The 12,695-nt window shown below is 41.7% G+C and overlaps 2 protein-coding genes across 3 annotated transcripts in view; one reads left to right on the forward strand and one right to left on the reverse strand.

Annotated features, from left to right (window-relative positions):
• The window catches only part of LARP7 (La ribonucleoprotein 7, transcriptional regulator), a 15,097-nt gene extending 9,945 nt beyond the window's left edge, over window positions 1-5,152 (reverse strand). The window contains exons 1-5 of the mRNA XM_045284311.1: window positions 5,012-5,152; window positions 706-908; window positions 513-613; window positions 328-411; window positions 61-225 (exon numbers count right to left, since the gene is read on the reverse strand). Of these exons, the coding sequence (XP_045140246.1) occupies window positions 61-225; window positions 328-411; window positions 513-613; window positions 706-907 (552 nt within the window). The 5' untranslated portion in view covers window position 908; window positions 5,012-5,152. The remainder of the gene's footprint in view (window positions 1-60; window positions 226-327; window positions 412-512; window positions 614-705; window positions 909-5,011) is intronic.
• Window positions 5,153-10,526: 5,374 nt separating this feature from the next.
• Window positions 10,527-12,695, forward strand: part of ZGRF1 (zinc finger GRF-type containing 1) — a 68,853-nt gene continuing 66,684 nt past the window's right edge. For both annotated transcript variants that reach the window (XM_045284144.1, XM_045284145.1), the window contains exons 1-2: window positions 10,527-10,609; window positions 11,988-12,068. In XM_045284144.1, coding sequence (XP_045140079.1) covers window positions 10,586-10,609; window positions 11,988-12,068 — 105 coding nt within the window. In that variant the 5' untranslated portion in view covers window positions 10,527-10,585. The remainder of the gene's footprint in view (window positions 10,610-11,987; window positions 12,069-12,695) is intronic.

The following is a 12,695-nucleotide window of genomic DNA, read 5'->3' on the forward strand; positions in this document are numbered from 1 at the left end:
TGACTTAAAGCAGAAACTTGTTCACATTTTGTTTTTTGTTTTGTAGGAGCTTGGACCTACCTCAATAGCTTTTGCGGCTTGTTCTTTTGTTTCAAATTCTACGAAAGCAAACCCCTTTGGGTCTCCAGTGGACTTGTAGTGTGGAATACTTATGTAAACCACGTTGCCACATTTCCCAAATACTCTTTCAATCCAGCTGTGATTAACGTTTTTGGGAAGTAATTCCTATGATGAATGAATAAAGATTAAAACGCAATAAACTTTAAAATAAAATGCAATAAACTTTAAATAGTAAACGGATCCCGTGTGTCTTATGTGTCTTCTTACCACGTACACTGTGCGTTCATCTTCATCCTTGGGGCGCTCCCCTAAAGGGTTTTTCCTCCTGATTCTGGTGCCTTCTAAGTCGAGCTTTAAAGAGTTACAAGGTGTCAAATGATACGGAAACAAACATGGTATAAAAATATAGAATGTGGGGGGGAAAAAAAGAATGTGAATGCATCTTACTGTACCTCTACAACAGCTGAACTTTTCAATGCCCTGGCAATTAATTTCCCATCAGTAGTCAATTTTTTCATTTTGTTAAATGACACAAGAAGTGATATATCCACATCTAGCAATAAAAAAGATAAAATTGGTAGCTGGCAAATGAAAACTGGCATCTTAGTCAACTATTGAACCAGTTTGCGCCATTGAAATACTTACATCCATCTCTAGATTTTTCTATCTGTTCACGAAGAAATCGGTCCTTGTGGAGGTTGGCGTCTCCAAACCAGAAGTCCACTTGCTTCACGATATCAGTGAGCACCTGTCTGACACGGGACCGCTTCTTCTTCTCCACATCCTTTTTCTTCTCTGTACTTTCCTCTTCCATCAACTTCACTGGATCACCGTGTTCACATTCCATTCTTAGAAAGTTATTAATTAGGTAATAACATTAGGATTGTGTGTGTCAGTGTTCTATACTCACACCAACCACCTTAAACATTGAGTGTAGAAGTGCCAATGTAGCAACCAGTATACAGCCACCTCACATAAGGCATGCTAAGTTTACCTCCAGAAAACCGTAAGTGATAAAGGGGAGACTGCCAGCTTTCCAAATCAGAGCACAGGCAGCTACTCTCAGAACCAGGCTGTCTCTCCATTCTGTCACAGCACAGGGAGCCAGCTTCATTCCTTGGTTATTTTGGGGGCTTTGTGCATTAAGGAATGCCTAAAGGATGTCTGCAATTTGGATCTTAGAACATATATTCTGGATAAATAGACCTTCAGTTTAGACAAAGATACAGATTAAGCAGAAAGTAACATAAAAAAAGGTAAAAATTAGCTTTCCCGAGGAACAACTTTTTTAAAGGATTAGAAACTATTGCTGACTCATGACTCTGGGATCTGTTTGAACTGCACCTGTGAGTTTCCAAGACATTAACGGTTTATAGGAGTAGAATGCCCTATCTTTCTCCCATGGAGCTGGATGGTGGTTTCAAACTGCTGACCTTGCATGGTGTCTGTCCAATGCATAACAACTATGTCCACCTAGAAACTGACAAGGTAGTTCTGCTCTACCACACAGAGTTGCTATGAGGATTCCTTAAGAGCACACATCACCACCATGACTAACAAGGATCAAAAGGTTACAAGGCAGCACTTTGGTTAGTCTTGGTGAAGTCTACTTTCTCAATATTCTGTGATAACAAGCACGCACACAGTCTTCAGGGCCAAGTCAAACTGACTACTCTTCAAACCTAGGCCCTGTTCTCTCTTCTACCACTCACTTTCAGCCTATTTAAGCATACCATATTCCACCCCATGCTAAACAATGTAGCTTCTTACTAGAATTTACCAACTAGCCCCAAACGACAAAAACCCAAACTCTATGCCAGACTTGAGTTGATGCAGACTCTCGGTGGCCCTATAGGACAGAGTAGATCTGTCCCTGTGAATTTCCCAGACTGGAACTATTCATGGGAGTAGAAAGCTCCCTCCGAGTGACTGGTGGTTTTGAATTACTGACCTGTGGGTAGCAGCTCAACTTGTAACCGCTATGCTACCAGGGCACCTAGTACTTGCCCAAGTTACCTCACTTCTCTGTGGTTTACAAGAGGAGGATGAACATAAGCCATACCTAATCGGACTACCAGGAGGAGTGCACCGACAGCACTTCATGTTGTTACAGTGCATACACAAGCAACAGTTTATTGTGTCAGCTTGTCTCTGCACATACTGCCACCAAGTGGATTCTGATCCACAGGACAGAGCTATACTGCTCCCGAGGGTTTCTGAGACTATAAATCTTTATGGGAGCAAAAAGTCTTATTTTCCTCTCCTGGAAGGGATTGGTGGGTTTGAACTACTGACCTTGCAAGCAGCAACCCAACGAATAATCCCCCATGCTACCAAGAACCCCAACCTGGCCCTATATCCCATCAGTTTGACCTCTGAACTGACTCCCAGTTCTATGTAGTGCTCTGATTATTACTGTCACTACAACAAGGCAGAAGTACAGTTGATATAAATTGTTCTAGAACTAAGTGATCCTTGTGCAACTTGCCCACAACAAATCTGATACGGCGGTTCTGCTGGTTCTGTGACGTCAATCTAAAGTCAAAACTTTCAATATTAGAAACTTCTTAGCACTTCCTGTAATTAATTTTCTTTTTAAAAAATCCACTGAACAGGGACTTTAGACAAAGAATAAACGTTACTGTGTAGCAATGCCAGTTATTTTAAATCCAGTGCTATAAATCCTCACAATCAGTTAAGTGGCATCTTCTAGCTTGTTTTTACTGAAGCTCAACAACTGTGACAAGCCAAAGGACTTCAAAATATTCATGGGAAAAATTCCATTATCTTTTATTCCATTTTACACTGAGTATATCTTAGAAGCTCGGGCAAGGCTGCCGAATCAGCTCTGGACTGTTAACTGAAAGATAAATGTTTCAAATCCATCAACTGCTCCTTGGGAGAAAGATGAGGCTACCTGTTCCTTAAAGATTTACAAATTCAGAAACCCTACATGGACACAGGTTGCAGGAGTCATAAATTTGTGGCAGTAGGTTTGGTATTGTTTTTTGCCTACCTATTATTAAAACTTCCTGTACTTTGAAATTCTATGTGATTTAAAGAGGCATTTTGGATTTCATTAAAGTATAAGGGAAAAATTTTTGAGACATATAAACCATGTTGTAATAATGTAACATCAATACATATCAAGATTGTATTTAAATCTTGACACTAGGTGTCAAAAATCAGTTCTAATGAGAATTCAAAGAGCAGGTACATAACATATACAGGCAATTAGAAATGCTAAAATTAATTTGCTAATTGATATAAAACTGATCAAGGCAGTAATTAACTGCATCTCCATTGAACAAAACTAATGTGTATTATCAATTTTCTACTTTAAACTCACTCAAACCCAATGTTACCAGTCAATTCTGACTCACAGTGTCCCTATGGACAACAGTAGCACTGCCCTGTGGGTTTCTTAAAAAGACTGTAACTCTCTAAGGGAGTAGCAAGCCTCATTTTCTCCCATTGAGTGGTTTGGTACTGCTGACTTGGCTGGCAGAAGCATACGCCATTCTGCTACGAGGATAAAATAGTAAAATTGTGTCTGTTTAACAGTTTTATGGGTACTTCATCCACAGGTCATACAACTCAATAATTTAATCCTATCAGGAAGATTTGAAAATCATCACCATCATCAATTTTAGAACATTTTCTTTTCTTATATTTGTAATTATTTTTTAATTGTGGCAAAAATATACACAACAATACAATCTCTAATCCAGTGGCGTGAATTATACGCTTTGTGTTTAAAATTGCCCAATTACGAGAGGCATAGATGGACGAAGAGCACAAGCAGGGACACTACACATCTATATCTATTTAAAGTTTTATGCAGTTTCTCCTGATAAAATGATATCCAAAGCCTTTGGGTAAAGAAACAGCCACTCGTCTTGGGAGTTTACCTTAGCTTTTATCATATTTTCATAGGCACTCTTGTGTCATTTTGTTGGGCTGCTAACCACTGGGGCAGCAGTTTGAAATCCACCAGCAGGCCTGCTCTTCAGGATAAAGAGGAGGCTTTTTACTCCTCTAAGGGTTCACAGCCTCAGATGTCACCAAGGACAGTTCTGTCCTGACCTATAAATTTGCTGTAAGTTGGAATCAATTTGATGGAATGAGGCTGGTTTGTGACAAAAATCTTAAGAACCACTGTTCCAGAAAAAAAAAAAAAATTCTGAGTATTTTCTTGACTTATTGTCTTTGCCTGAAATGAGTCGTCTGATTCCACTGGTCTTATAAACCGATATAACTTCTATGACCCATTTAAAATGTCATCTTATTCTCTGCAATCCCTAAATATATATATAGCATTCGGTACTGTACATTGTATTTATCTTAGCAGGCACAACCGGATAAAGAATTGACTTCGAACTCAAAGGTTGGCAGTTCAAAACCCAGAAACCTTGGAAGGCAGGTCTGACCATCTGCTTCTAAAAACAGTGTTCTATTCTGCACGCACGGGGTAGCCCGGCGTCGGAATGCACCACGGGTAACCAACAACACACTATATCTGGCATTTACTAGGTCCCTCTGGTAGCTGTATTTACAACTCTTTGGGAACATGACTCGAGTTCTGCAAAACAAAATGATAATTATGGAGCACAACCTTTTTTTTTTTTTTTTGAGCACAATCTTTACATTATCTAACTTCCCCAAAGATTTCTTTGGCAGCCGAAACCCAAGCCCAAACTCCCTTAACAGGCACTCTTCCTTAGCACCTCTTCCCCTCCCGTTACCGTACTTCGGAAAGGTGCAGTCAGACGGGAAGCACGCCCTCAAGTACCCAACGGCGGACAACATGCGCCCTCGCGCGCTACAAACTGGAACTGCAAGGACTTCTGCGCACGCGCAGAGTAGGGCAAGCGAGCTGGGGGGCGGGGCGGTGAAGACCGACGAGCTACTGGGCTGCACGAAAAAGAACTAAAAGGAATTTAGAGCTCACCCAACTTGAGCAATCCTACAGGCCGCTTGTAATCGGTTCAATTCCCCAAGCACGGGATCAGAGACTGCGCCCTTCAGCCCTTGCCGCCTTCCGAGCTAAAGTCGTGCTTAATTTCGCGTCATAGCGTGAGCGACACCGTCCTCCAGTTCCCTGGAGACGGGGCCCACAGGCTGTGGGCCCGTCCTTACGTCACCGACGCGGGCTCACTTCCGGGGGCGGGGCATCGGGCAGACGCAGAGCCGAGTGAGAATTTGATTGGCAGTTTGAAAAAGGCGGGCTGGCTGAGGTGAAGGTGGGCAGGCTGAATCTCGGGTCTGAAGCTGGTTTCGTCCCGTATTAGTGACGTCACACGCTTTCGCGGGAGAATTTCGAAATGGATTTGCTTGGGGACGGGGGCAGTTCGTTTACTGCCTGTGGGAGTTTTCCGGGAAGAAAGAGTGGCCAGGCCAGGGGGCCTTAGGCGTGCGGCGGCGTGGCTGTCTGGGAAGGAGAGACGGGAGAATTGCTCCTGAAGCCGCGGATCGGGTAGGAAGCTGTTTGAAATGGGTGGCAGCTTGCTCGATTGCCTGTCATCCCCAGAGCCTCGTGTTCGCTGCTTGTACCAGGCCTGCTCTGCGATGCCTGCACGCTCGGGAATTGTCGAGGGTTTTCGTGTTTGTCCTCAGGACTGACGAAATGTCACCCCCCCATTCTCATGGGGTTACGCAGCATCGTGATTACTAGAATCTCGGACCTGACGTGTGGGCTCCTTTTGGTTGCTTATTTGGACTGAATGGTTTCAGTGATTCAGAGATTTTTAAGACGCAGACGATCTTTTGCAGGTAGCGAAACAAAACGGCCAACAACACCTTGTGGTTAACGGACTTACATTTTACTGAGAACATCAAATTGACATACACATGAATTAGTATATGTGTAGATGTGTGCATACTAATGCACATGTATATGTATGCTTGTGCATACCAGTGTAAATTACCACAGAATTTTTGGGGGGATCTCCACACCACTTAAAAGATATTTGCAAACTAATCTTTCATCCATAAGAGATGGGCCAATATTTAATGTATCTAACAAATGTATATAAATTAACACTTGGAGAAAAAATTTTATCCCAGTATCTCACTCAAATATATGATGCTGCCATCCAAAATACTACTTCCTGTTTAATGGTAAGAAAGGAACATTTAATTTCCACTGAATGTAGGCAATAGGGTTCTTTTAGAGTATTTTCTCATCCTATTACCCCTTTTCCTCCTGAAATTTGAACCTATTATTTTACCATTTATGAGAATTTTTGAACATTCATTTAACTCACGTATTGTCATAGAGTCGGTGCTAATTCACAGTGACCTGATAGGACAAGTTAAAACGGCCCCTGTGGTTTTTGAGACTGTAAATCTTTATGGGAGTAAAAGCCTCATCTTTCTCCTGAAAAGCTGGTGGTGGTTTTGAACTGATGAACTTCTGGTTACCATCCTAACTTCTAACCCACTATGCTCCTAGAATCTTCATTAAGTTCCTTTTAAATTCTAAATCTCAGAAGAAATTTCACTACTTTGGGAAAACACTAGGAAACTTATCTTACGATTCCTAAATAAGTGTATAAATAACCCCAACTTAGTAAATACTAGATTCCCAGTCTTCAAATTGTGCTGACAATACCTGCTCTTCAGGATTATGAGACTGATCAATACTATGTATAAGGTATTTAACCCTGGTTTTGAATGCTGATGGCAATTATTGACTTCAACAGTTACTTAAGTATTTCAACAGTTACTTCAACAGTTACTTAAGTAGTATGCACTCCAGTTTCCCTCCTTTTTAAAAATGAGATCATTGTAAGCATTTAAAGCACTTTTAACATTCTTCAGCATCTAGTTGCACTGAAAAAAAAGAATAGCTATTATGAAATAGATCTCAGATTAGTAATTTCCACATACCAGGCACAGCGCCAAGGGGCTCTGGTGGCGCTATGGGATAAGCGTCATCCTGCTAATTGAAAAGTTGGCAGTGTGTAACTGCTCTGCAGGGGAAAGATGAGCCCTCTGCCCCTGTGAAGATTTATAGTCTGAGGAACCTTGTATAAGGTTGATAACAGTGGGAGTCAACCTGATGGCGTGGGGTCTTGTGCTTTGGAAGTATACTGCAGAGTCTGATTTGTATATACGGACTGTGTCGCCCAGTCAGTGACTGTGAGCAAGTTGATGTACCAGCTAGAGGTGCTTCTTTGTACATCTCTGTGATCTTCCTTACATTTTAGTAATTCTAGTGGGCTAAAAGGCAAGATACAGGAATGTGAGACTATGTCTTTGAAAGGTCTGACCGGTGACCTGTGTCCTGCGGTATGCTTTCAGATCTCATGTGAGTACTTTTTACCCCATGCTTAGGAGCCCCAGTGGTGTAGTGAGCTGCGATCCACGTGGTCAGCAGTTCAAAACCAACAGCAGCTCCAAAGGAGTTACTCTTGGAAACCCACAGGGGATCCTATGAGTCAGTATTGACTTGACGGCAGCAAATTTGGCTTTTAGTTTACTCCATCTCTTCTTCACATAGCAGCCAGCCTAACCTTCATAAAACCCAAATGAGATGTCATCTTATTCTAAAAACCCTGCCATGGTTCTCAGTCATTGTCAAAAGGAGGCCAAACTCCACCTCCGCATGACTTGACAGGGCCTTCCGAGTACTCTTATTGCTTGTGTTGTCAGGCTCTCAGGCAGCCACTCACTTGACCTTTTAATCTGACCTTTTAATGACGCTGCTTAGCATGATTTCCTGTGTTGGTTTCCTGTGTTGCCCTCATCTGTTTGCACACATCTATTCCTGTGTGGAAAGAACTTCCCTGGTACCCACCCTTGCTTAAGGGTCATTTCCAGATATAACATAGATATTGCCTTCTAGAAGCTATGTGCTATGTCCTAGACCAAGTTTGATGCCCCTCCTGTGCACATTCTTGTTCTATTTTATTGTGATTATTGCTTATTGTCCTTCTATCTGGAAATTTCCTTGAGATCAATGACAGTATTTTGTTCACTTTTGCATCTCAGCCTAGCACAGTGTCTGACACATAAAACCAAAGATACACTGCCAGCCAGTTGATTCCAACTCAGAGACCCATTGGACAGCATAGAACAGCCCCATCAGATTTCCGAGGCTGTAAATCTGTATGGAGGCAGACTGCCTCCTCTTTCTCCCTCAGATCTGCTGGTGGCTTTGAACCACTGACTTCCATTAGCAGCCTAACACTCAATCCACTGTGCCACCAGTGCTTCGTGTCAGGCAAATAGTAAATGAAACAAACAAACAAACAAAGGAATTGCAGTCTAGGCTGTTCCACCTCACTGTGGGACCATATGCTATATGGGACTTTCTGGCTGTAATCCTTATGGAAGCTGATGCCAACCCTTTCTTCCTGAGTGCCACCAAGTGAGTTTCAAAAGACAGCCCTTAGGTTAGTAGTCAGGTGCAATCTGCTTGTGCCGCTCAGACCTCTGGATATAAGTAACTTATAAATCATGCACACTGCTGTATGCTGTCAAGTCCTGTCCAGCCTGGTGGTGTTGGGTGCAATCGATTCTGACTCACAGCCGCTCCAAACACTGCCTGGCCCTTCACATTCTCACCATTAGTGTTATATTTGAACCCATTGTTGCAGCACTGTGCCATTTTATCTCATCCAGGGCCGCCACCGTTTTTGCTGCCCCTCTACCCAGTGTGATGTCTTCCTGGTCTCCTGGTCTCTCCCGGCATGTTCAATGTACATGAGATGAAGTCTCCACCTCTTTGCCTCTTGAGCATTCAAAATACTCTGGTTTGGCAGACCGTAGGCCTCAAAATGACATCTTTTCTCTTCAGCATGTTAAAGAGGTCTTATACAGCAGATTTGTCCAATTCAAGTATATCCTTTATTTTTATCATAGCAACACTATAGGGCAAAGAATTACCCCTCAGGGTTTTCTAGTCTACTGTCTTTATGGGACCAGATCACCAGCACTTTTCCCTCAGAGCAGCTGGTGTGTTTGAGCTCCCAGCCTTCTGGCTGGCAACTGGACACTTCACCGTTCAGTTACCAGACCGAACACCAATGGCAAACCCCATTGCTGTACAGTTGATTCCAATTCATAACTACTTACAGGACAGGCTAAAACTGACCCAAAGTGTTTCAACACAGAAACAGATCAATACATCATTATGCCCTGGAGGGGCTGGTTTATTTGAATCACTGACCTTTCAATGAGCAGCCGAGTACTTAAGTACTGTACCACTAGGTCCCTTTAAATAATATACGTGTGGCATAGTTTGTATATTTTATATGTCTCAAAGAAGAACTAAAGCCATCATCTCAATTTGTAACTTTGTTGGCCTCCTTAGGGGCTTAAGAACTGTGTTCTCAAAATTGCGCATGCCACAACACTACCCGGAGGGCGTTTAAAATACTGACTACTGGACCCCAGCTCTAGACATCCTGGTTTGATTGGTCAAGGATGGAGTCTGAGAATTGGCATTTCTAATAAGTTGTTCGATGATGATGATGCTGGTCTTGGGAAAATGCCTTTGGAACCTCTGCTTTGGAGGGTAAAAATAAACTATCTCATTGGTATGCCTATTTACTTTTTCAAGTCCCCCTGAGTAATACCCAAGTTGGCCAACAAAAGTTGTATCCAATGTCATAGGATAGCTGCACAAACCCCAACCCCAAACTCACTGCCATCAAGTTGATGCTGACGCATAGCAAGCCTAGAGGACAGAGTAGAATTGCCCATGAGTTCCCGAGAATGTTGTTATGGGAGTAAAAAGCCCCATCTTTCTCCCAAGGAGTGGGGTTGGTGGTTTCAAACCGCTCACCCTGTAGATAACAGGCCAATGTGTAACCACTACCCCAAATTTGCCCACAAAATAGTTTTATCCAGCGTCATAGGATAGCTGTATACCCATTCCAAAAACTGCAAACTTACTGCCAACTAGTTGATGCTGCCTCATAGCATACCCCTCACTAAAGTATCAAGCAGTCTTCCTTGCAGAAGGATTATAGCGCACACTTGGTGCCAGGTGCTGTGGTTTGACTTGAAAATGTCAGGCAAAGAAATAACACTCCAGTGGGCCATCTTGTGGTGAATGTAGGGATCCATTACGGGTTTTTGTTTGTTTTCAGTCTGTAAAGGTAACAAATACGTGTGTGGAGGTGGTGGTTGGTGGGGGGCGGGGAGCTGGGAAGGCTGTCATATCTTCTGATACATACTGACACTTGGAAAAAAGATTTGTAGACTACCACTTATGTGTTGTACTTAGTTTTGTGTTTGGTTTTTGCATTGTTTTTCTCTGGAAAATTGGTTTTCCAAAACACAGCTATCTTTCTTGTGTGTCCTGAGGGGCAGACAATTTGATCATACATCTGTTTCCTTCTGCAAGTAGGTGGAGCCCTGATTTCTCTTTCCAGTCAAGACTTGATGTTGAAAATTATATTTGATGCTTGAACTTTTCAACAGCTCAGGCTTTTTTGTCCCTTTTTATTTTAGATGCTATAAGTGGTAAATGCTGAGTATCTGCTGGGCCTGACTGGTTAGAATTTCAGAAGAAATGATGGAAAGCCAAGAATTTGTTGTAAGTCTTGCCTGTTTTCGCGGGTTCTTTTCATCCCTACCTTCCCTACCTTCTGCCCTCCTTCCATTGGGCAAATCCCTTGTTAGTGTTTTAGGGTTTCACAAGAAGAAACAAAAATCTGGATGTGGAGTAAAACTTGAGTATGAGATAATAACTTTTAGAGTAAGTCTGCCCCATTCAGTTTTGGAAACATAAACCCAGGTGCTGTGTAGTTGATTCCAAGTGTAACTGGTTAGCCCATCGGGTTTCCAAGCCGGTCTGTCTATGGAAAGCCTACCACATCCCTCTTCCATAGAGCTGCCAGGGAATAGCAGCCGAGCACTCCCCCACCGAGTCCCCAGGCTCCTGTGAGGTGCCACATGCTTCTACTAAAAGAGCATTGTTTATCTGAAATTCAGATTTAGTCAGGCTACTTATACTTTACCTAACAACCCTATCTTTCGCTACCGGTCATGTTTGGTGTCCAAAGTCTTTTGTAATGAATTCTTTAGAAACTTGGGTCCAGGAAACAATTTCTCTTGGACTAGCATGCCTCTTACATGTAGGATCACTGGTTGCAAATGTTTTTGGTGTCAGGATACTTTTACTTGCCTTAAAAATGTTAAGGGCCCCAAAGAGCTTTTGTTTGTGGGAGTTACATCTACTATTGTTTTCCATATTAGAAATTAAAATCTCTTAAATAGACATTTTTAATTCAATAAAAATAACAACAGTAAATCCATTACATATTAACATGAATTTACACTGCTATGAAAAATACTTGTTTTCAAAACAAAAGATACCACAGTGGGTAAAAACATTGAATAATGTGATTTTATAGTTTTACAACTCTCTTTAACTTTTGGCTTGGTATGAGACAGCTAAATTCTCATATCTGCATCAAGTTACTTCAATATTAGACATCCTATAGCATTGAGAAACTCCACTGTATGTACTTGGCACAATGAGAGTCAAAATGCAAGTAATATCATAGTATTATCATGAACCTAGCTTTCCCTTCATGAATCCCTACGCAGGTCTTGGGAACCTCTTGGCGTCTTTGAAGCACACTTGAGACCCGAGTGGTAGCCTTGTAAATCGTTCTCTTCCCAACACCGAATACAAGCTCAAAGTTCCTTTTGGTGCCTAGTTAACTTTTCTCTTTCCTCCTTAGATTTCTGCATTTTTTTTCTCCTTTCCTTACTTTTCCCACCTAGTTCTTTTCATTGTGCAGCTTTTTAGAAATGTCTTGTTGTTATTGTTCTCAGGGTGTCTGTGCTGTTTTTCAATGAATGAGATCTTAATATGTTTTTGTATGAAGAGATGCTATAAAAAACGCACAACCTTGAATACCTATAAATTGAAACTGTGTCTTTGCTTTCATACTTTTGGGAATAAGGTACTTTATACTCATCAGAAGACAAAGAAGTCCAAAGTGTGGCAAGATGGAATTCTGAAGCTCACCAACTTAGGAAACAAAGTAAGAGCAAAGATGCCCATTACAGAATGCAAATTGTCTTCTTTTATTATTATTATTATATAATAGTTTCATTGACTTATTTTACACCACCCAATATATCTATTCACAGTCAATTCTGTTGTTTAATCCCAATCCAGTGATTGATGAAACAATCATCAATGCTATCAGTTCCCCCTTCTGCTCCTCTCCCTTCCTGTACTCTCAGGGAACCATTACTCTTGTAACTATTTCAGAGACATTATCTATCTTGCCTTTCATGTACTGCATAATCTTAAATATACCAATAAAAATATGCAAATCTAACTTGATTAATGAGGTAGAACAAGTAAACCATAATAGTAAGAGGAGGAAATATTTATGAACTAGAGGATAGTTATGTAGTTCATCGGTGCCAAACCGTACCCTCACTTTATCGTCCATTCCATGTGGCCCTTATATGAGGGATTGCCCAATTATCTTGCATGTGGGTTTTGGGTCTCCACTATCTCCATGCCCCTTCACATCAATTTGGTTGTTTTTGAACTTCTGATACCTCTTCCCGTCGACACCTCATGATCACACAGGCTGCTGTGCTTCCATGTGGGCTTTGTTTCTTCCCTGCTAGATGGCTGCTTGTTTAACTGCAAG

The sequence above is a fragment of the Echinops telfairi genome, unplaced genomic scaffold, assembly GCF_000313985.2.
Source record: "Echinops telfairi isolate 266 unplaced genomic scaffold, ASM31398v2 ScPeMD7_7468;HRSCAF=8506_0, whole genome shotgun sequence".
Taxonomy (NCBI): Eukaryota; Metazoa; Chordata; class Mammalia; order Afrosoricida; family Tenrecidae; genus Echinops; species Echinops telfairi.